General features: G+C 35.2%; 2 protein-coding genes across 2 annotated transcripts in view; one reads left to right on the forward strand and one right to left on the reverse strand.

The window, feature by feature from the left end:
* Positions 1–1,094: 1,094 nt before the first annotated feature.
* Positions 1,095–17,189, reverse strand: LOC148952617 (mitotic spindle assembly checkpoint protein MAD2A-like). The gene is made up of 5 exons (XM_089089040.1): positions 17,099–17,189; positions 13,307–13,453; positions 8,339–8,462; positions 5,896–6,008; positions 1,095–2,117 (listed from the first exon to the last, which is right to left on the reverse strand). The coding sequence occupies exons 1-5, from the start codon at positions 17,172–17,174 to the stop codon at positions 1,948–1,950; spliced, it is 630 nt and encodes a 209-aa protein (XP_088945166.1). The 5' UTR covers positions 17,175–17,189; the 3' UTR covers positions 1,095–1,947.
* Positions 17,190–17,422: 233 nt separating this feature from the next.
* The window catches only part of LOC148952618 (follistatin-related protein 5-like), a 166,429-nt gene continuing 161,414 nt past the window's right edge, over positions 17,423–22,437 (forward strand). Inside the window, exon 1 of the mRNA XM_089089238.1 lies at positions 17,423–17,542. The gene's annotated coding sequence lies outside the window, so the exon portion shown is untranslated. The remainder of the gene's footprint in view (positions 17,543–22,437) is intronic.

Consider the following 22,437-nt stretch of genomic DNA (forward strand, 5'->3'; position numbering starts at 1 on the left):
GCATACACTAAACATAAACTGAATAAATATACGCGATAAATTTTTCCTTTCTCATTTTCTAGCAATTTTTTTTTTAACTAGCCATAGCTTCTGCTTTGTACAGCAATGTTAATGCAGCTTTAATGAAACTCCATTATTATTCAATTGAGAATTTTTACAATTGGTATATCATTTCACACACTAAACAAAAACTTCGCAAATATATGTCGAACAGATTTTCGCTCTACGTTTCAGAGACTCAAGGTTTAATCACTCATTGCGCAGCTGACCCAAACTTCTACTTAGTGTAAGGATATTGAAAACTATTTGTGGCTAAATGTTTCTGAATTCGGCATGAACAGAACTTCTGAATCCAGTAATTGGTCAGGTTTACCCCTCCTCCCCCCCACTAGATGTTAAAAGATAATTTGCTTATACCCTCATTAAGAGAAAATAAAAATTAACAATCAATTTCATCACTAATTTTGTAGCTAACCAAAGCTTCTACTTTGTTCTAACCAAACTTTGTTTGTTCTAACCAAAGCTTCTATATTTCCGAACTTGGTATGATAATCCCTTTGTACATTAGCCATTGGTTAGGTTTGCCTCCGCCCTTGCTCTTGAAAAATACCATTTATTGTATTTTCATAAAAAATAGGGAAAAACGTACCTCATCCTTAAATTTTGAAGAAAAAAACTTTTTGTATCTTCATAAAAAAAATAAAAGAAAGAAAAAATTTACGTTCCCAAGACTCAAGACTTAATCACTCAGTGTAGCTAATTAAAGCTTCTACTTTACTTTAGGATATTGAAAACTGTCTCTGGATAAATGTACGGAATGAGAATAAATGCTTACTCCAGAAACCGATCAAGTTTACCCCCCCACCCCACCCCGATGTTTAAGGAAATAATTTATTTGTACTTCCATCAAGAAAAAATCGAAAAAAATTGAACATTAAATTTAACCACTAATTTTGTAACTAACCAAAACTTCTACTTTATGTGGAGATGTCAAAAAGCGGCACTACGTTAAATATTTCGAACTTGGTATGATAATCGCTTTGTACTCTAGCCATTGGTCAGGTTTGACCCCCCCCCCCTCCCCCGACCTTGTTCTCTAAAAACACTATTTATTGTATTTTCATAAAAAAATATAAAAAAAACAAAACGAAATGTCCCTCATCCTTAAATTTTGAAAAAAAAACTTTTTTGTACCTTCCTCAAAAAAAAAAAAAAAAAAAAAATTACGTTTCCAAGACTCAAGAATTAATAATTCATTGTGTAGCTAATTAAAGCTTCTACTTTGCTTTAGAATATTGAAAACTGTCTCTGGATAAATGTTTCGGAGTTCGTAATGAGCAGAACTACTAACTCTAGAAACCGATCAGGTTTACCCCCCCCCCCCGATGTTAAAAAAAAAAAAATTTTTTGTACTTACATTAAGAGAAAATCGAGAAAAACTGAACATTAAATTTAACCACTAATTTTGTAACCAATCAAAGTTTCTACTTTATGCGGACATGATAAAAAGTGTCTCTACGTTAAATATTTCGAACTTGGTATGATAATCGCTTTGTACTCTAGCCATTGGTCAGGTTTGCCCCCCCTCTCCGTCCTAGATGTGGAAAAATACCTGTTATTGTATTTTCTACAAAAAAATTAAAAATATCGTTTTCGCAATAAATTTAGGCACTAATTTTATACCTAACCGAAGTTTCTACTTTTTGCAGAGAATTTAAAACAGCATCTCTACGTTGAATGTTTCTGAATTTGAAATGAGAATCGCTTTGTACTCCAGCCATTAGTCAGGCCCCCCCTCCTCTTAGATGTTAAAAAATACCCTTTACTGTGCTTTTACTAAAAAAAGAATACATCTCCCCGTTAAGTTTTGAAAACAGTTTTTTTTGCATCTTCATTTAAAAAAATAAAAAAAGAAAAAAAAATGAAAAAAAGGTTTTAACAATGAATTTAATCGCTAATTTTGTAGCTAACCATAGCTTCAACTTTGTGCAGAGATGTAGAAAAGTGTCTGAGGTTAACGGTCTCTGAATTTGGAATGAGAAGTGCTTCGGACTCGAGCCATTGATCTGGCCTCTCGGAATCTACTGTGCGTGTGTAAACAAGAACTTCAAAGGAACCTGAAAGTAATTTTTTTTTAATTATTGAAGTTTAATTTTTGGTTTTAAGGCTTAAAATTTTTAAGAGAGAAGAAGACGAAATATATTTTTCTGATCCTTTTTTTTAGAGGAATCTACAGTGCGTATGCAGATAAAAGCTTAAAACAAATATGGGAAAATTTTAGGGTCAGTTTTTAGCTTCATTTTACCATTTTAAAGCTTAAATTATTTAATAGAGAAATAAGACGAAGGTATTCCTCTGTTTCAAAGGATTCTATAAGACTGCTTAGAGTACATGTGTGGACAACAACTATAAAAGAACCTGAAAGAATTTAGTTTTATTATTTAAAATTGAACGATTCATTTTTGAAGTTTGAAATATTAAGCAAAAAAAGGATATTTTTCTGTGTCCGAAGGTTTTTAAGAGAATCTACAGTGCGATATAGATATGAATTTCAATGGAACATGGAAGAATTATTTTTTTTTTAGCTTCATTTTACGGTTCAAGTTGTTTAAGAGAGAAGAAAGAGAAAGATATTTCTCTGTTGTTGAGCACAAGAACTTTAAACACACTTAAAATAACTTAGTTTTTGTTGTTTAAGTTTCAATGTTCAATTTTAAGGTTTAAATATTTTAGCGCGAAAAAAGAAATCCTCTGTGTCTAAAATTTTTCTAAGACAATATACAGTACGTATGTAGGTAAGAACTAGAAACGAACATGGAAGAATGTCACAATAAAAAAATATAAATATATTTTTTGGCGTCAGAAGATATTAAAGAAAATCTGTAGTACTTGTGTAGACATGAACTTCAAAGGAACCTGAAACAATTTAGTTTTATTTTCGGTTTTAAGTAAGTAGTACGTAAGTAAGCAAATTTCTATTAATACGAATAGTCACAACACAATTTCAACTCCTAGAAAAATTTCAAATTTCAAATAAATGAAAAAAAAACTACACATTTTAGTTTTTATGATTTAGATTGGTCTTAGATCTTTAAAGTTTAAATCTTTAAAGAGAAAGCAAAAAAAAATTTATTCTCTGTCAGAAATATTTTAACATAATCTATTCATTGGGTGTATACAAGATATTTAAAGCAATTTAATAATTGAGTTTTATTATTTAGATTTCATTATTAGTTTTTTGAAGTAACAAGGACAGTGAAATGAAATATTTTATTTGAATTGGTCAAGTGGAAACTTACACAAACACACATATATCTTTAAAAATCAGGCAAAGACTGGGCTTCAATTTTTATTAAAAAATAAACCCTCCACATACAGTTATGCGTCTTTTGGTAGTAACGATAAAAAAAAAAGAAAAAAAAAGAAGCAACGATTTAATAGAATTCAATTCTTCTCACAACAAAATTGAAAACTGCAGTGTAATGACAATACTAGACATTGTTTGACATTTAGAATTAGTTAAATGTTTTGCATTGAAAGTAAATTTTGGTTTTATCTGTAATCCCCCCCCCCCAAAAAAAACATTGGAAATAAGAAATTGTAGCCAAGAACTTTAAACGAGTCCAAAACAGTTCTAATTTTATTCATCTTTTTTTAAGCCTACAGCTCATTTATACAGGCCTTAAACTCTGTGGAAATAACATAAACGGAGGTATTCCTTGAAAAAAAATATATAAAAAAATAACACTCTTGCTAGAGAGCAACAGACGAGAGGCATACACTCAAAAGAACAGAAAAAAAATTAATGTGGCAAACTGTAGACAAGAATTTCAAACAAATCTGGAACATATTAGTTTTTATTAATCTTTTTCAAGTGAACGAAGGTATGAAATACCGAAACGGGTACAAATTTGGCCTTTTTTAATAAAAAACGAAAATTAAACCTCTTCTTAAATTTTAGAAAACTTCAGAAGTTTTGTTTTATTAATTTTACTTTTCTAACCGGATGGAGGTATTCTACGCAGAAAAAAATGTTAGAGAGGAGACAGGAGGGGCTCAAAAGGATAGGGCAAAAAGTTGAATAAGACAAATTGCTCAGAAGAAACAAAACAAAGCCAAACGTATTAATCCTCTATGAATATTCTTTGTTATATTTTATTTGTTTTATATTTTTGTTAAACTGTGCTTATTGCATTTCGTTTATTATTTTATTTATTTTTATTTTGATATATTATACTGTCTTTATTTTATGTATTTAAATAGATTTATTTATTATATTATTTTATCATGTTATATATTACTACTTCTTATATGTAGTAACAAATAAACGTTCAAATGGGGATAAGTCCATTTATTAGACAATGAGAACAGATACAAAAGTCTGGATATTTCGACCACATATACAGCGATTGTCATTAACAGATATAGGTTACTAATGCATTAAAATCAAAACTAACATATGTATACAGAACAAAATGTATAAATATGTAGTTTTGATTTTAATGCTTTAGTAGACCTGCTGATGTCGATCGCTGTATATGTGGTCGAAATATCCAGGCTTTTGTATCTGTTCTCATCGTCTAATAAATGGACTTATCCTCATTTGAACGTTTATTTGTTCGTCATAGAAGGGCAGTGTAGTCTTGGAAGAAAATATGCCTAATTTAAGTTAGTACGTCGAAAATTATACTTAACAAATTTCTGAAAAGGTATACTTCAAAATGAAAGAAGATATGAAATACTAAAATAGATACAAATTTGGCGTCTATTCACAATTTTGATTAAAAGCTGCGTAATAATCTATTCTAAAACTTTTAAAAGATTGACAACAGATTAAGACAAAGAACACAAACAATATTAAGTTTTAACGCCAATAGATACATTACTAAGCGTTAAATTATGATTAGTATGACCTGACCTCAAAACTTCCCCTAAATTTAGAAAAAATAAAATAAAGGGTAGGCTAGCGGATCAGTTTTTAACCTTCACCAGATATAATATCTTATTTTGAGCTAAAATAACGTTTCAGATGCTGTTTTTCCTCATAAAGATTTTTTGCTACTGAGAGCAGTAATTTACCATCGTTGTTGTATATGCTTTAAAATACCACAAGCTCTCAGTAAAATACTGTTAACAATAAAGAGTAATTCTTTCTCAGAGAGAGGAGAGACATAGAAACGAAAGAGAGAGAGAGAGAAATTGAGAGAGAGAGAGGGAGAGAGAGAGAAAGAGAGAGAGAGAGAGAGAGAGAGAGAGAGAGAGAGAGAGAGAGAGAGAGAGAGAGAGAGGGAGAGAGAGAGAGAGAGAGAGAGAGAGAGAGAGAGAGAGAGAGAGAGAGAGAGAGAGAGAGAGAGAGAGAGAGAGAGAGAGAGAGAGAGAGAGAGAGAGAGAGAGAGAGAGAGAGAGAGAGAGAGAGAGAGAGAGAGAGAGAGAGAGAGAGAGAGAGAGAGAGAGAGAGAGAGAGAGAGAGAGAGAGAGAGAGAGAGAGAGAGAGAGAGAGAGAGAGAGAGAGAGAGAGAGAGAGAGAGAGAGAGAGAGAGAGAGAGAGAGAGAGAGAGAGAGAGAGAGAGAGAGAGAGAGAGAGAGAGAGAGAGAGAGAGAGAGAGAGAGAGAGAGAGAGAGAGAGAGAGAGAGAGAGAGAGAGAGAGAGAGAGAGAGAGAGAGAGAGAGAGAGAGAGAGAGAGAGAGAGAGAGAGAGAGAGAGAGAGAGAGAGAGAGAGAGAGAGAGAGAGAGAGAGAGAGAGAGAGAGAGAGAGAGAGAGAGAGAGAGAGAGAGAGAGAGAGAGAGAGAGAGAGAGAGAGAGAGAGAGAGAGAGAGAAGAGAGAGAGAATGATGTAGAGGAATGGGGAGAGAGAGAGGTTGTTATATTCGTAGGATATAAGATAAGTACGTACAAACGCTTTCAAGAAGTGGAAGGAAAGAAACACTAGCCGTAACTTGACGCATGACATCACGTATTTCAGCTTGTATTTTCTTCAAGTCCTTTTTGCCAACCGGGCCTGATTTGCTAGAGTAGATAGAAAATGAAATGAAAGACTCAACCAAATGCATTCTGGAATACGGCAAAACAAAGCATATTATAAAACCATATAACCCCCCCCCCCACCCATAAGAAATTACAGGACTATTAAAATACATTTCGGCGGAAAGTACAGTGGAATATTTTACTGCGACTTCATTATGGAAATTTACTTGGTGATTATAAAGTGGTAAACTTCTTTACTGGTGACTCCATGGGCGCCCATATGGGGGGGCCGGGGAGGGGCTTTTGCCCCCCCCCCCCTGGCTGAATGATGCTGCCTTATTTTTGTATTTTTGTTCTGAGATTTATATTATATAGCATTAAAAGTAGCAATTAGACGAAGTTTGCCCCCCCCCCTGGAATTCAGCTTATGGGCGCCCATGGGTGACTCATCATATTATCCCATCCGCTTGGTGAGGGGAAAAATGCACATACATATTTTTTTCTGAAAGAAAAAGATACTCTTTTTTCTAAGGTCAGAAAGATAAAATCAAATGAACTGAATTAATACTTGATAAACGGAAATATGTCGAAGATATAGCCTATTATATTACACTTTCTTTATCGACATTTTGCTATATTTTTTTTTAGCATAAAAAATTAACTGGGATAATGTGTTTGAGTCAATATTCTTTTTAAGGGCATTTTTCCTAAACGCATAAACAATCACATGCTGCTTTATCGTTTTCATTTTATAAAAAAGCTCTTCTATTCTTAGTTCATGACTTTACCATCATTGAGATATTAACATCCCAATTAACAAAAACTCAGTCAAGGTATTCTTTCAGACAGTTTTTGGCATTTCCTTGAACAGTATATAATGGTTCTTTTACGCTACGCCACATAAACATTTTACATAAACATAGATTAAGATTTTATGTTAGGTTATGCAATCTTACGGAGCAAATTTAGTCTGTAATGTAAGTAGCGCTAAGTACACTCAAGCTCTACTTAGAATTTTACGATACGTAATTTTTAGAATTTTACAATACGTAAGTTTGTGTTACGTTATGGAACGGTTACGTTATTTTAGAATTTTACGATATGGTACGTAAGTTTATGTTACGTTATGGAAAGGTTACGTTTTTTTAGAATTTCACGATACGTAAGTTTATGTTACGTTATGGAACGTTTGAACATAGTAGCAACGAAATGGGATTTATGAATCCGAAGTGACGTTCTATCTTGCTTCAGAATTTCATACCAGTCACCGCTTTTGTTTGCTTTTACTTTCTGTGCTCGGAACATCATTTTTTCAACAAATATATCTACTTGAACAAGAGAATAAAGGCGAAATCTTAGGGTAAGCCAGATAATTTTATTTCTTTCGAAGGGTGGAGGGGGGCTAATATTCATAATTAAATTAATCATAGCAGGGACATAAAAAACGAAGAGGAGGGAATCAAGATGGGTAACTTAGAAAGTTAAAAGCAGAACTTACAGAGCGACAAACAGGATAAGAAGAATTTTGAATTAAGGATATACAGATAAGCAGGGTTTGACGGTGAAGGGGGAGTCATTAACAACTTTGGCCAGAATGTGAAAGATGGCCGAAGCTTCAAATTCTTCAGCCACCAAACTCAGCTTTCAATTATTAAAAGTTAAAAAACGGCCGAAGAATATATTAATATTACAAAAATATCAATATTAGAAGAAGGGAAAGGCCCAAAAAACCCTCTGCCTGCCTAATTACCCAAGTTGAACACCATTATTTTAAATGGATCTACTAAAGAAGAATGAACTGGTTATTTTATGCAAGACTAGATCCCAAAGAAGCTTCAAGTCGAACTACTAAACGGGAATGGAGTCTCTAGTGATATCTAATGGACGCTTTTTAAGGATATCTCCTATATGCAGCCTTAGTATTTTCCTAATAGTAGTAGGAAACAAACTTTAGTTCAGCCTAGAGGTTAAGTCCAAAGCAAAGGTCCTTCAACCCCTTACAGAATGGGGAGAGTAGATCTACGGCAGTGACTCAGAGAAACAGAGGCGGGACGGGGGGGGGGATAGATGGCTAAAGATTGTTAGTGGAAAAGGCTAAAAAACAAACAAGAGCAGTAAGAAAAAGACTTCCATGCATATCGAATGTAATTGTTAAATAATGGGAAAAAAGTAAAAAAGATAGAAACTTTTAACTCAATAATGGAAAAAAACTGAAAAAGATGGACACTTTCAAGAACGAGAACAAAAAACGCATAGTAAGTTGAAACAAACCAACCAAAAGAAATAGGCAGATCCTGACAGAAAACAAAGGCAGTAAACAGATGATCAAAATGAAACAATAATGATGGGAGGAAAATAAATAGAAACTATACTTAGACGCCGTTTCAGCAGGTTTTTCACACTCGACCCGGAATTCCCACCTTTCCAAGACATCATTTGTATCAATATCTTTTAATACAAGAACAAGTCGTTCTGCCTTGTTTTCAGCCACCCAGGCTGAAAAAAAACAACAAAAAATTAGCATTTTCTCTAAAATTTAACCTTTTTCATTAAATCTATGTGGACAAGAAAGAACAATAGCCAATATCAGTCCAAAATTAAAAGAATCATAATTTCCAAAGATGATTTCCATCACTAGAATTAGCATTTGGACGGTTATGTGCCTATTGCAATTTCATTAGTATAAACATAAAATTAACATATTCCTTAAAATCACACTCTTTTTTAGCACAAATATTTTAAACTATTCCCACAAAAAGTAGAGTAAAATGAGTAGAAAAGGCTAAAGGAAGAAAGAAAAGGGATTATATTTTTCAGAACACAGCAATAAGGATTTTAGCTAATAATGGAATTAGCGACTCCGTAAGAATCGGGTCGATTAGCCTATTCTTTATTCCGGTCAATATTCCGGCCAATTTATCTTTGTGGTTCTTGCAAATTCGTGTTAAAGCTATGAGTAAAAAGTGACTACAAACTAGGATTTTTTTTCAGTGAAAATAAGGAAGAAACATGAAGAAACTTCAGTGCAAGAGACTGACAATACTGTGAGCGCTGAAAGTGTTGTGTTAGCTGAAACAGATTCTTCCACCTGCAAAAGTGTTTTGGAAACAAGCGGAACAATAAAAAACCCAGGTCAATATAAAGTTTGGTCTGCATCCCTCAGTTTGTTGCGGATTCTAGTTGAAGTAGCCGTCAAGGGCCTCTTTCAGATACCTCAAGGACGCGTTACGACAGACTAGCCAACCTTTTCTTGATAGATATCCGGCTTCCACTTCTAATGGACGAAAATTCAGGTTGCATTACTTTAAGACTTACGAATGGATTGAATGCTCAAAAAACTTGGCTTCTGTATTTTGTTTTGCACAGTCCACTCTATTACATGGTGAAGGCCAAATTTGATTGCACCGCTTCTATGCAGTCCCTCTTAGTTCTAACCGCGAGGCGGCGTGTGAAGCAAAAGGACTACTGGACAAAATCAATTCAACACCGTTTGTCTTAACTTTGCAAATAATACAAAAAGTGTTAGTCATTGTACATTGTTTATCAGAGCAATTTCAAATCAAAAATTTGCTCATTTATAAGGTACTTGCATTTATTTCTGGAAGAAGAGACACACCAAAGCTAAGAAATGATAATAGATGGAGTAATTTAAGCAAAAACAACTCTTGGCTTTCCATGGTATCATGGAATTGAAATCTCCACAATCTAAAACCAGTGCTCGAATCAAGAAAAGTTAAGCTATTTCCATTCCTCTCAAAGACTTTCTTTCAGAATCAGCAACTGGTAAACGCAATATCGATCAGCCAACTCAATCAGCTCCACTAAACTTCTATACTTCATGGTAATAGACCATTTCATGATTAAGATGGACCAGCGTTTCCTGCAAAATATGCTTCTGTTCAATGTTTTATCTGCTTTTGACCCCTCAAGTTCCGATTTTCATGAATATTCGAAAGTGGAAACAGTTGTGGGCTCTCAGTGTCAGTGACTAAGTCATAGAATTCTAGGTTTCTCTTTTCAAGTTGCATCTTTCAGAAAGTGATATTTCAAAATTGGATCTTCTCCATACTATCGAATTTTTTTCCAATCCCATTACCTTTTCTGCAGTGCTAAAACTGATGAGACTAGTCACTACTTTGTTTGTGACCACTGCCAGCAACGAACGATTCTTCTCAGCATTAGGGCGTGTGCAGGCCTCCGGGTCTGCATTGACCCACAGGACCTGAACAAGGCCATCAAAAGACCCCACCACCCAATGCCCACATTTGACAAAGCAATATTAAAACACTCCAGTGCTAAATTTTTCACCAAGCTGGACGCCTGTCATGGATATTGGTCTCTCGTCCTTGACAACGAATCATCTCAACTAAGAACATTTAACACTCCATACGGCCGATACATGTTCAAACGCATGCCATTTGGGTTGATTTCAGCGCAGGATGAATTTCAACGCTGTATGGAAGAGGCATTTGAAGGCATTAAAGGTTTTTCCGTCATAGTTGATGACATCATTATATCTGGGGAAACCATAGAGGAGCATGACGCAAATGTTCGCAGTGCACTAATCAGAGCACGATAAAGGACTGTGAAATTCAACCTAAAAAAATGTGTGTTTGGGTCCGACAGCATACCATACTTTGGACACATAATATCAAAAGGTGGTATCTACCCAGACCCACGAAAGGTCCGTGCACGGAAAGAAATGAGACCCCCATCTACCAAGGATGAACTACAGACCATACTGGGAATGATGACCTACCTAGCAAGGTACATTCCCAATCTAGCATCACTAAATCAGCCCCTACGTAGCCTGGCAAAACAGAAACAGCTCAAGTGGGAGCCACAACACAATATAGCATTGAACAACATCAAAGAATCCATTTGCAGCTCATTGACATTTTTTGATCCAAAAGCAGGGAACATCGAACTACAAGTTGACGCTTTAAAGTTTGGCCTAGGAACCACCCTTCTTCAAAATGGGAAGTCAATCTCCTTTGCATCACACTCTTTGAACACCACCAAGCAGAACTACTCGCAGATAGAAAAGGAACTATACGCTATTCTCTTTGGCTGCATACACTACCACCAATACCTATATGGCAAGAAGTTCATAATCATATCGGATCACAAGCCTCTCCAAGTGATCCTGAATTGCCCAATATCAAAGTCGTCACCAAGACTCCAGTGGATGCTACTGAGAATCCAACCATACGACTTCGCCATAACATTCCACCCAGGCAAAGAGATTCCAGTTGCCAATGCCCAGTCACGCATGCATCTCCCTGAAGAGGATGGAGAGATGCAAAAAGATATTGAATCATATGTGCATTCTGTTATGTCAATCCAACCAATCAGCAATGACAGACTTAAAAAGCTCAAACAAGAGACAGCAGCTGACACTCAATTGGTTGAGCTGGCTAAGACAATCAGAAGTGGTTGGCCAGCATCCAGAAAAAATCTCCCAGCAACTCTCACCCCATTCTGGAAAGTCCGGCATGACCTAATGGTCATAGACCAAATCATACTAAAAGGAGATCGCCTGGTCATACCCAAAAACTCCTGCAAAGATATCCTCAACTGCATGCACGCATCACATCTGGGTATCGAAAAAACTAAAAAGCGTGCTCGCTCCGTCATTTTTTGGCCAAGGATGACAGAAGATATTGAGGAACATATGAAACACTGCTATGCATGCACCAGACTCCAGAACTCTAACCAGAAAGAGCCCTTGAGGCCACATGACATCCCTGACTTACCATGGGAAAAAATCGGTTGCAACCTCTTTTACAAAAACAGAGAATACTTCCTCATTACAGTTGACTATTACAGTCAATTTTTCGAAGTCGATAGATTGGGAAGCAGTACAAATGCTCACCAAATAATACTATACCTGAAAAAGCATTTTTCTTTTTATGGAATTCCGTTTATTCTCATTACTGACAATGGCCCACAATTTACATCATCTGTCTTCCAAAAATTCATATCGGATTGGGAAATATCTCACACCACATCCTCACCACATTTCCCCCAATCAAACGGATTGGCAAAAAGGTCCATACAGACGGCCAAAGATATCCTGAGTAAAACCAATATTGCTGGAAATGATTTTGAGCTGGCGTTGCTAGAGTACAGGATCACCCCAGTTGATTGTCTGGCCTCACCATTACAATTGCTAATGAGCAGAAATATCAGATCAATAATCCCATGCACCAAAGAATTGCTTGTACCAAAGACCATTAACCACAAGCAATTTTGACTGAATCAAATGAAGCAACAGTCACGCCAGAGCAAGTACTATGATCAACAGTCAAAGCAACTGAAACCCCTACAAATTGGACAACCTGTACAGGCCCAAATCCATGGCAAACTCTGGCAGGCGGGCATTGTCAATAGAGCAGATGTGAATCCCAGATCCTAGATAGTCAAGACCAACGACAGAGCAACCTACAGGCGCCACATAAAGATAGTCTGTCAGCAACCTCAGTCACCAGACGCCACCACAACTGAAGAGATTCCCCATACAGATACTCCAACCACACCACTGAGTCTATCAGAAACAATGCCTACCCCCGTCCCTAGAACACCAGATGAAAACCATCTGAAACCCTTCACTTGCGTTCATAGCCCAACATTTAACAGGCCCATTCCTGTACCAAGCACCAGTCACGTGACCCATACAGAACTCCATGAAACCCCCTACATAACCCGTACCGGTCACACTGTGAATCCAGTCCCGAGGCTTAACCTGTGAAATGGTAATCCGTTAATTAAAGGAATACCACCACCCCCCCTGTTTCAAAATTTAATTGAAAATTGTGAAAAAAAAAAGAAAAAAAAAGAGCAAGCCTAGTACCTCATCATAAATAAATACATTAACTTATTATGACCGTGTGTTTAGCATTTAAAAGTGTAATTTGTTTTATTATGTTTTGTACCAGCTCGCTAGTTTGGGAAGGAGGAAGGATGTAATATTCTTACCTTTCTGTTCTAGGTGACCTGGGTTTCTATTTCAAATAAATAAACATCAAGACTTTCTACACATGATAGACATACCTGATTCACCCAATGCAAGCTCTAATTTTGCATGCAAACTTTGTTTAACTGAAACCCCCATACAACTCAACTTTTGTTTAACTCAACCCCTGTTTAGGCATCATAAACTAAAAGTTGAATTATAAGGGATAGAGTTGAATGAGGGTTGAGTTAAAAGGGGCTGAGTTGCATGAGGTTTCAGTTAAATGGGTTGAGTTGCATGGGGTTCAGTTAAACTAAAACAGTTGCTGACTGACCAGCACAGTAGTATAATATCTATTTTTGTATAATTGATAAACTAAGCTTACACTCTACTTGCCCAAGAACTGTGGCTAAATATTTGTTAACATTCTCATCAGTGGACACAAGAAGAGGTATTCCATAATGTTGCACTGATTTAAAAGTGTCTTGAGGATAAACACCTCTTTGATAAAGAATGCCATTTATTCCATAGCCTGAAAAAATATGAATATATGAAAACTAAGTTGATAAATAGTGGAGAGGTTAGCATGCTAGATTTGAAACCCTTAGTCAACCCCAAGGACAGGGGTTTAAGTCCTGGTATTCCTGGTTATTTGGTTGGAATGCAAGTCAGTGGCATGACTCACTAAACTCCTAAGAAAACATTATGGGAAGGAGTCTTCAGGTTGAAAAATGTCAGAGATAGTGTTATTAGTATTCAGAATCTTATAATAATTTTACCCCAAATATTATTGTGTAGCCAAGGGTAAGACCCCCAGTATTCAGCTAGTGCTTGATCATGAATGGATATCCTGATTACAAAGCATATTTCCTATTCATAGACAATAAACTCCAAATCTCAGACATTATGCATATACAGATTTAGATAGTTGGGATTGCCTGATTGTTAGGACTAGACTAGTACTTTATCCTAGGATAAAAGAACTCTTTATGGGAAAGACTACTTTTTTTTGGCACTCTGGAAAAAATAGATAGGTTTTTGGACTGCCCCTATTTTACAGCAGCATGACACAAACACAATGTGAGTGTAATAACAAGATCCCTACCTTTTTATCCACCTTCTTGGTGAAATTTTTACCTTCTTGGCGCCCCCCCCCCCTCCCCCCCCCAACGTTTTTGGTATTTGGTAAAATTTTCACTGAAGATGGAAAATTCAGCAGAAATTTTGCAAAATCAACCAAAATTTTGCAAAATTCTTGACTTCTGCAGAACATTTGGCATAAATCAGGTAGCAATTTGGTAAAATTTAAAAAGATTGCCCCCCCTCTAATAAAATGAGCATCAGGACACCCCTGCCAAGGACCATCCTCAGCAAAACATAACTATATAAAAGAAGAAAGACTTACAACAAGATACAACCAATAAAAACTAAAATGATAATTTTTAAAACAGTCTCAGCATCCATACTTTAGCAAAGTTCAACCAGGACTGATAAATAAAGTAAGATGAAACAAGGCAATTCATTGAAATGAAAGAAGAATAATTAAAACACATTCTGACTGTTAATCTTGCCTTTTTGGCAGCTAACCTCAAAGGTATATTTGTGACTGGCTCTGTGTTAATGTATACTTTTTTTTTTAATACTCTGTAAGATTGTTTTTAATTAAATTTGTGTAGGCCTAGAGAGCATTTAGTGAATATTCCCCCAAGTCCCTATTTAAGGGAATATTATCATTAATCTTAAGTCTGGTTCCAATTGCTTGTCAAACTACCAGGTTTATGCCTATGTCATTGCTAATAAGGGTGGATTCTTCAAAAAGCATTTTGTGGCTAGGTTTTCAAATACATGACTGCTTAAAGCAGAATCAAAAGAAACAGTAGCAGTATTAGAATTTAGAACTTTAGTAATATCATCTTTATGCTGTTTTAGGCGTTTCTCTAAATTCTGGTGAGTTCTATCTACATAGTATGTGACAAAATCGCATGGTATTTGATAGACCCCTCTTTGACGAGTAACTGAGGTTTTATCTTTACCAGAATTTTTGGAAATTTATGATTTTGAAATTATTGGTAAAAACTACATACAGATTATTTTGTGCAGACTTTTTTAAGAATTGTAGTGATTTTTGGGGTGCATTAGAGGTAAGTTATGTTTGAGGGCTTATTAAGATTATTGCATGGTAAACTACCATTGATTTTACAGCAATGTCTTTTCAGTCTATAGTTAATTGTATTATTAATAAATAAAATAGAATACTCATTTCCAAAAAGTATGTCCCTGATAAAATCTAGTTCTGCTGTGATGTAGGAATCAGAAGAGCACAATGTTTAGGGCACAATTGATGAGATTACAACAGCTCTTTTAACTTGTGGGGGTGGTTTAATTCAAAATGTAAATATCTATTGTTGTGTGTTGGTTTTCTGTAAATAGTGAAATTGAGTTTAAATATTCTACAAATAATAAACACATCTAGGAATGGGGTTTTATTTGCAATTTCAATTTCTGAGGTAAATGGTAAATTTCTATCAGATGTATTAAGGTGATCTAAAAAAACCCTAAGTTCATTTGCCCCATAATTCTATTTCTATTTCTGCAGCTGAAACTTTTATTAAATGATAATTTTTGTTTATTTTGTTTTCTAATAGTTGTTCAGATACTGCTACATCAATATTGGTATACATAGAGACAATGTCAAAACTACTTATAATAATTGTATTTTCTGAGATACTTATGTTTTTGAGTTTTTCGACTTAATATACAAAATTACATACGTATGATTTGTTAGAATAAAGCAATGGTTTGAAGGCTGTACATAACCATTTTCCAATGTTTGAGGTGGGGCTTATGTACAAGCTATGATGGGCCTTAAGGGAATACCTTGCTTATGTAATTTTGGTAGACAATAAAATTTTCATTAAAAGGTACTACAGGAGAAAAATTTACTATAGCCTAGCCAATAATTGTGGGTAAATTTTTTGCAGTTCATATGATTGACTTACAAATAAAGTAAACATACCACTTGATGCCTTTTTTATGCTCTTTCCAAATATAATAATCATTTTTGTCAGAAATGAATTTTACTCCCACCCCTATATTTACCAATTCACAGTAGGGTAAGACACCCAGTAGTCGGCCACCTGCCTATTCTCGGACAGAATCTTTTATACTATTTTAATAACCAATTTACAATGAGCCGTTTGTATGTCCAAGTTTAGGCGGAATTGTCACTTGTTAGTAAATTCAAAAATAGGAGGCACTGTACAAGTGAAACTATTTGAATTAGTAACCTACTTGTTCAGAAATTCTTCAGAAATTTTTTGATACAAAAATTAAGTTTCTAGGTGGTATAATACAGTAGCTAGAGTAGTTTAAATGTCAAAAAGTTTTCAAAGTGATTAAAGTGTCCGACTACTGGGTGTCTTACCCTATATATTTGCACATTAGGGGGGTGGGGGTAAATTTCATTTCTGACATAAATGAGAGGTAGGCCTAGTTTACAATTCACCCCCCCCCCCCTCCCATGTGCAAATATACACCTTGAATTGGTATATATAGGGTGGAGGCAAAATTCATTTCAACCAATATGATTATTATATTTGGAAAGAGCATAGGCTAAGAAAGGCTCTATTACTCTATTTGTAAGTCAATCATATGAACTGCAAAAAAATTCTGGGGTAATTTTGCCACTTTGTTTGAATATTTTTAATTCATACATAATTTTCTGAGCAAACTGATCAGTATGATTGTGGGTTATTGCTGTAGGTTATTGCTATCAATGTAATTTTGCAATTTAGATAATAGAAATTGCTTTAATCTGCTTTAGTTATAATAATAGATGGGTCTTTGCAGAGATAAGCTAGATAGAATTTTTAGGTCACACAAATTATCTGGTTTTATATTGGCAGGAGAATTAGGCATAACCTTTATTTGATTGTTGTAAAGGGTAGTCTATCAATAAGACTAACCATAATTTTCTCTGGGTTGGAAATAGATGTATAAGAATTTTTTTTAAAGAAAACTATAGAGAGCTTTAGCAAACAAGGAAGTTTTGAATAGGCCCATGCTATTCCTAAGTGACTTGAGATAGGCCTAACTTCATCCTGGGGTGTAAAAGTTAGGCTTATTAATAGTGACCAAGCTTTGTAAAATAGAAAATCGAGTACAAATTATATCCTACTAAAAAATTCTGACACGATTTGAGCAGATCCTTTCAAAGTGATAGCTTGTTTTGAGAGTTGAACAGTAGAAGTCATGTTTTTTTAATTAAATCCTTTGCCTTCCAATTTGAAAAATCCTATTTCCATTATTTTCCAAAGAGCCATAAATAAAAAATATGACAAATCTATTAATAACAAATAAATAATTTTTATCTTTGGTATTAGAATAATGTTTAATTAGCAGAAATGAATCTGTACCATTTTGTATCAATGTAGCAAAAGTTAATTAATATTTTTCAAATTATGACAAAGGTCTCGCTAAGTTTTAAATATTTGGCATGTGATTTATTTAGTCCAAATAACCTATCTTGTGAAACAAAATTTACCAGAAGTTTGATCATTAAATAAGGATTGCCTGCCGTCTCAGTTTCTATATTTAAGCTTATTTGATGCTTTTTTCTCAAGTAGGATTTTAGCCTTTTTTGCCTCTCAGTTTTCAACAAGTTGGCTAGCCTAGACTAGCCTAGGCTATTATGGTTTGATAGATCCATTTGTATAGCCAAAAATGTATTTTATTATCAAGAAAATTGTGTCCAATAACTTCTCTCTTCTACAACTGGGCTGGTTTGACCCATTGTGCAAGACTGATCAGGTTTGTTTCATTGAATTGCTTGCATGCCACTTTGTCTTCCATGGTTTAATTGACCAATTTTTGTCAATGGCAATCTTAAAGGTATCAAAAGAGAGAGTAGTGACACATTTCAGCAATTATTTTGTAGCCTATACTAGCCTAGGTGTTGAATTTGCAGCTGTCAACAAAGTCTAATCTAGCTAGGATGAAACTGAATACACTATTTGATGCCTTTTTATGCTTTTTCATAATTCAATAATTGCATCTGGGGGAAATTACATTCTGAGCCCTTAAAAGACTAAAAGGGTTCAAAACAGCTTATAGTATCCAAAAGTTTAAAAGGCATAGGGTAGGCTATATAAAAAGGATTGGCTAATGAGAAAAATTTATCATTTGAAGCTAATTCAGGAATAAGAATTATTATTTTCATTAGTTGTAATAGTAAAATGTTATTATGAAAACAAATTTACAGACATTTTTAAAAAGAGCCAGAAACCCCTCAGAAATGACAATTTGCTACAACATCATTTTTCAAGAGTTTTAGGCTCTTCTGAAATTCCTGCAAATTTGTTTTCGAAATAATGTTTTACTATTAATATTAAGGAAAATAACAATAGCATAACCATTTTTGAATCAGCTGCAAATTGCAATTTTTCTCACTAGACATTTTTTATAGGAACATGTTGTTGAACTTTTGATGATTATGGACTGTTTTACCTTTTGGTGCTCCATTAAGGACTCCCAGAGAATCAATTCTTGAATTATGAAAGAGTATAAAAAGAGGCATCAAGTGATGTATTCACTTTCATCCTAGATAAATTGTTATGGAAACTACAAATTTACTGGCTAGCCTAATCTCACTAGGTCATAATCTCTATAGTATAGATAATCAATTGTAGTTAGATGCTTTTGGTAGCAGTGTAAGTGATTGAATCTTCTGAAGAAAGCAAGATAATATAAAATAGGGTATAGGCTAAGTCTACAGTTAGGCTGTCTAAAAAAACAATCTATAAAATCCTAAAAACAAATTCCATGAGTGTCCTGAGTTGAGCATCTTTCTTTGTCTAATGGCATATCTCTTGTAGTTTGGAATTGCTTACTGGTAGAGATTTCTGGTACATTGCTTACTGGCAGATAAATGCTTGTACATAGACTTCAATTTCATTCTGCATTTGGGCATCACTGTGCTGAGAGAGTGCAGTGAAGCTGAGAGAGTGCATCTGGTACCAAAATATCTGATCCAGGATTGTAGTGTATTTCTAAGGTCATATGGCTGGATCTGGATCATTATTTGCTGCAATCATGCTGGTTCATTGTGGAGTGGACATGATGGGGGAGGGGGTTTAGTGGGCAATGATCTTTTGTTATGACAGTTTTACACCTATAGATATAGTGATGAAAGTGTTTGTACCCAAACATGATTATGTAAAGTTCTTTTCCCAGTGGCACATAGTTCTGTTCTGTCTTGCTAGGGGCTCCAGTTGCAAAACCTACTAGGGTAAAGGTACCAATGATTCAACAGTGCAATTTCAAAACCACTGTCAAAATGTTCCTTCAAGACAGGATAACTCTGGTTAGTGGTAACTTGGAACACCATCTTGTGAAGCCTTTGTTATATTTTGAGAATGCAAAACATGGACACTATATCCAATACACCCAGATAAAAAAAGAACATTCAATTCAATCAGTTTCCTGTTTTCAACACAAAATGAGCTCCCAACAATATTTTAGCTATGTAATGTTCAAACTGTCATTACCTGTTTTTTTTGCAAAAAAAATTGGGATCAGCACCAATGCATCAAAATACATGTGATCTTCTCTAAAATGTAGCCATGTTGGCTTTTTCTTGATAAAGTTAAGTTAAAATGGTAGCTAATATTATATTAACAAGCCAATGTTCCAAGCGTCAAAAATTCTTGTCTGTTGTAGTGGGATAGGGTAATGTCTAGTATGATTCAAACCTTTTTTGAAAAATGCATATCCAAGCAGTTCTCACATTTCTCTTGTCAACATCTAGCATGTTGAGGACAAAAATAGTTTTGCACCAGTTAATAGAACCATTCATGAGTCATAATTTTTTTTGCTTCTATGCTAATTAGCTTGCTCAAAAATTGTAAAATTGGTCCATTTTCTGAAATAATTTGAACCCGTCAAAAAGTAACCAGGGTGTTTGAATTTTTGTCCAGTGATTTCAAACTGGTTTGAAAATAACCAGAAACCTCCTAGTTGAGGGTTCAAAACTTTTTGAACCCTCATGTTTTATACCCCTAATGGCTTGAAAGTAATTTAATTTCAGTTATTTATTTCAATTATTCAGATAAAAATACAAAAAGATACAAAATAGGTACAGCTGAATCACAATTCAAAACTTTTGGCAAAAGCTAACATAGGCCAGTTCTATGCCTTTAGTATTTTTGAGGTGGAATGGATCAGATCTGACTGTTGTTGTTGTTTGGGGTTTGATGCATTCAGCCACTAGGTCATATGCGTTTGTATCACTGAATTGTTCTGTGCCTTCTGTAATGACTAGCTTGATTGGGTGTCACTTTGGTCAATATTCACTGAACTTGATCATGTATCACTTATCTTGCTATTGGTAGGGGGTAATTCACCTGCAGCAACTGCCTGCATTGAAAAACAGGAATAAAAATAATGCAACTGTGATTAGTCATATAGCAATTAGAATACCTATACAACACAATTATAATAAATAATACATTTTTACATTATAGCCTATTACATACCTCCATATATAGAAATTTAATCAGATAAAATATGAAAAGATAGATAAGGATAATAAAACAAAAAAAATTGAAAAAGGATAACTCTAAAATAAAAAATTATGGGAGGGGCATCAAGGCCAGCAAGATTAAAATAATACAGAACATCTAGATAATACAGAACATCGACAACATTGACAACAGCAATGTTGTCAATCTTAGGCCATGTGAGGACTTTTTCTTTAAAGTTCAACACCTTCATCAATTTAAGCTCAACTTGTCCTTTGTTAGGGAAGTCTATCACTCAACCAATAAACCAACTTTTTTTGCCTTTCTTTCCTCTGAACCAGACTTGATAGTACTTTTCCAGCTCAACTTTGACTGAATCTGAGACAGCCTTTCTCACTGGGATGGTGTCTGAGTTCAAGTCACTAAACAATGTGTTTAACCGGACTGATGAAGACTTGGCTTCTTTACTCCTAGCTGACATACTGTGACGCTTAGACGGCTGCTTCTGCTTTTCATTCTTCTGGTTGTAAGATGTTAATGGTTTGGTTATGTAAGATGGTTTGTAAGATGTTGGTGAAATACTTGCCTCCACTCAACAGTATTCACAGGAGCCTTCTTATGATTTAACTGTAGGCCAAGACATTTTGCAAGCTGAGGAGCCAACTTTTGAAGAGTGTACCATCAGGCTCTGGTGTAGCTTGATGAAGCATTGCAATTACTGTCTTCAGCACTGTCACCTTTGAAGATCTTGTCCACGAGGATTTCTGGCTTAGGAACTTAGAATTTAATAACAAAGGTGAGAAGACTAGTATCAAGGTCTTGTTCTTAACTGACTGGTGAGGTCGGGGTTACGGTCACTGTTTCATTTGCAGAGGTTTGGGAGACAGATGAAGAAGGCTCAGTTTCTGTCTCAGTTTGCAAGGTAGACCAGGTTTCTGTGTCACAACCTGGTAAGGTGGATGAGGTAGGTCCATCTTCTTTTGACTAGGCGGGGAGGAACAACCAGTTGGACTAGCTGTGGCTTCCTGTGATTCTAAAGCATTCTGCCCTGTCAATTAAATCCAAATCTTGAAGAAGTTCTCATCTTCCAGCTTTGGTTTCAACTGCTTACAGGCAACATTCTGAAACTCTTCAACCTTGTCATCTCCTATTGTGTGCTTCAAAGCTTGGACAAGTTGATCTGAGTCAGGACTGCCATTTTTTTGCTGAATATTGTTGATATGGACAATGAAAATAGGGTCGTCAGGTGACTCGACATGCACTGCTAGCTTCTCAAGATCAATTGCGGCTGTGTCCAATGGGTATAGACTGCAAGTGCAGAATCTGCTTTTGATAGCCTCTTTGTTCATATTGTTTGGCATGAATTCTGCTATCACTCATGAAAAACTTATGTTGGTTTCTTCAAACCTTGGTTGGCAGTCTCTGACTGTAACTTCAAAGTCTTTTCTCCTCAAAAATTCTTTCCATCTTTCCTTGAGGCTCCTAAAAACGGCAACATTGAGAGGTTGCAGAATAAATGTAGGATTTGACAGCAGTATTACCAATTAAAATTGTTCTTCTTTGCATAGTTCACTCAGTTCAAGTGTAAAATGAGAGGCATGCCCTTCAAGAAACATGAGTACAGGTCTCTGGAAGTTGTTTTGATTCAGGTAAGGAACCAGAACATTTTCATACCTTCACAAAAGTTTGGGCCCTGCATCCAACCTGTCTCTGACACAGAGGAATACATGTAGTCTGGACAACCGTCCACAACATTTTTATGCACTTTTCTTGACTTGTACTTGTAAATGATAAAAGGCTTTGCATATTCACTGGCGCCATTGACCATAAAGACAACAGTAATGTTCATTTTCTCTTTTCTCTTGTGAGTCATATAACTTGGCAGCTGCCCCACTTTGTGAGAACATTTTTTCCATGAGGAAGGAACAGAAACCTTGTCTCATCTGCATTCCATATTCTTTGGGGGTCAACAGCTGGATCCAGAAATTCTTCAAGTCAT

This window comes from Artemia sp. Qi Xiang Cuo, chromosome 5 (assembly GCF_049724085.1).
Source record: "Artemia sp. Qi Xiang Cuo chromosome 5, ASM4972408v1, whole genome shotgun sequence".
In the NCBI taxonomy this organism is placed as follows: Eukaryota; Metazoa; Arthropoda; class Branchiopoda; order Anostraca; family Artemiidae; genus Artemia; species Artemia sp. Qi Xiang Cuo.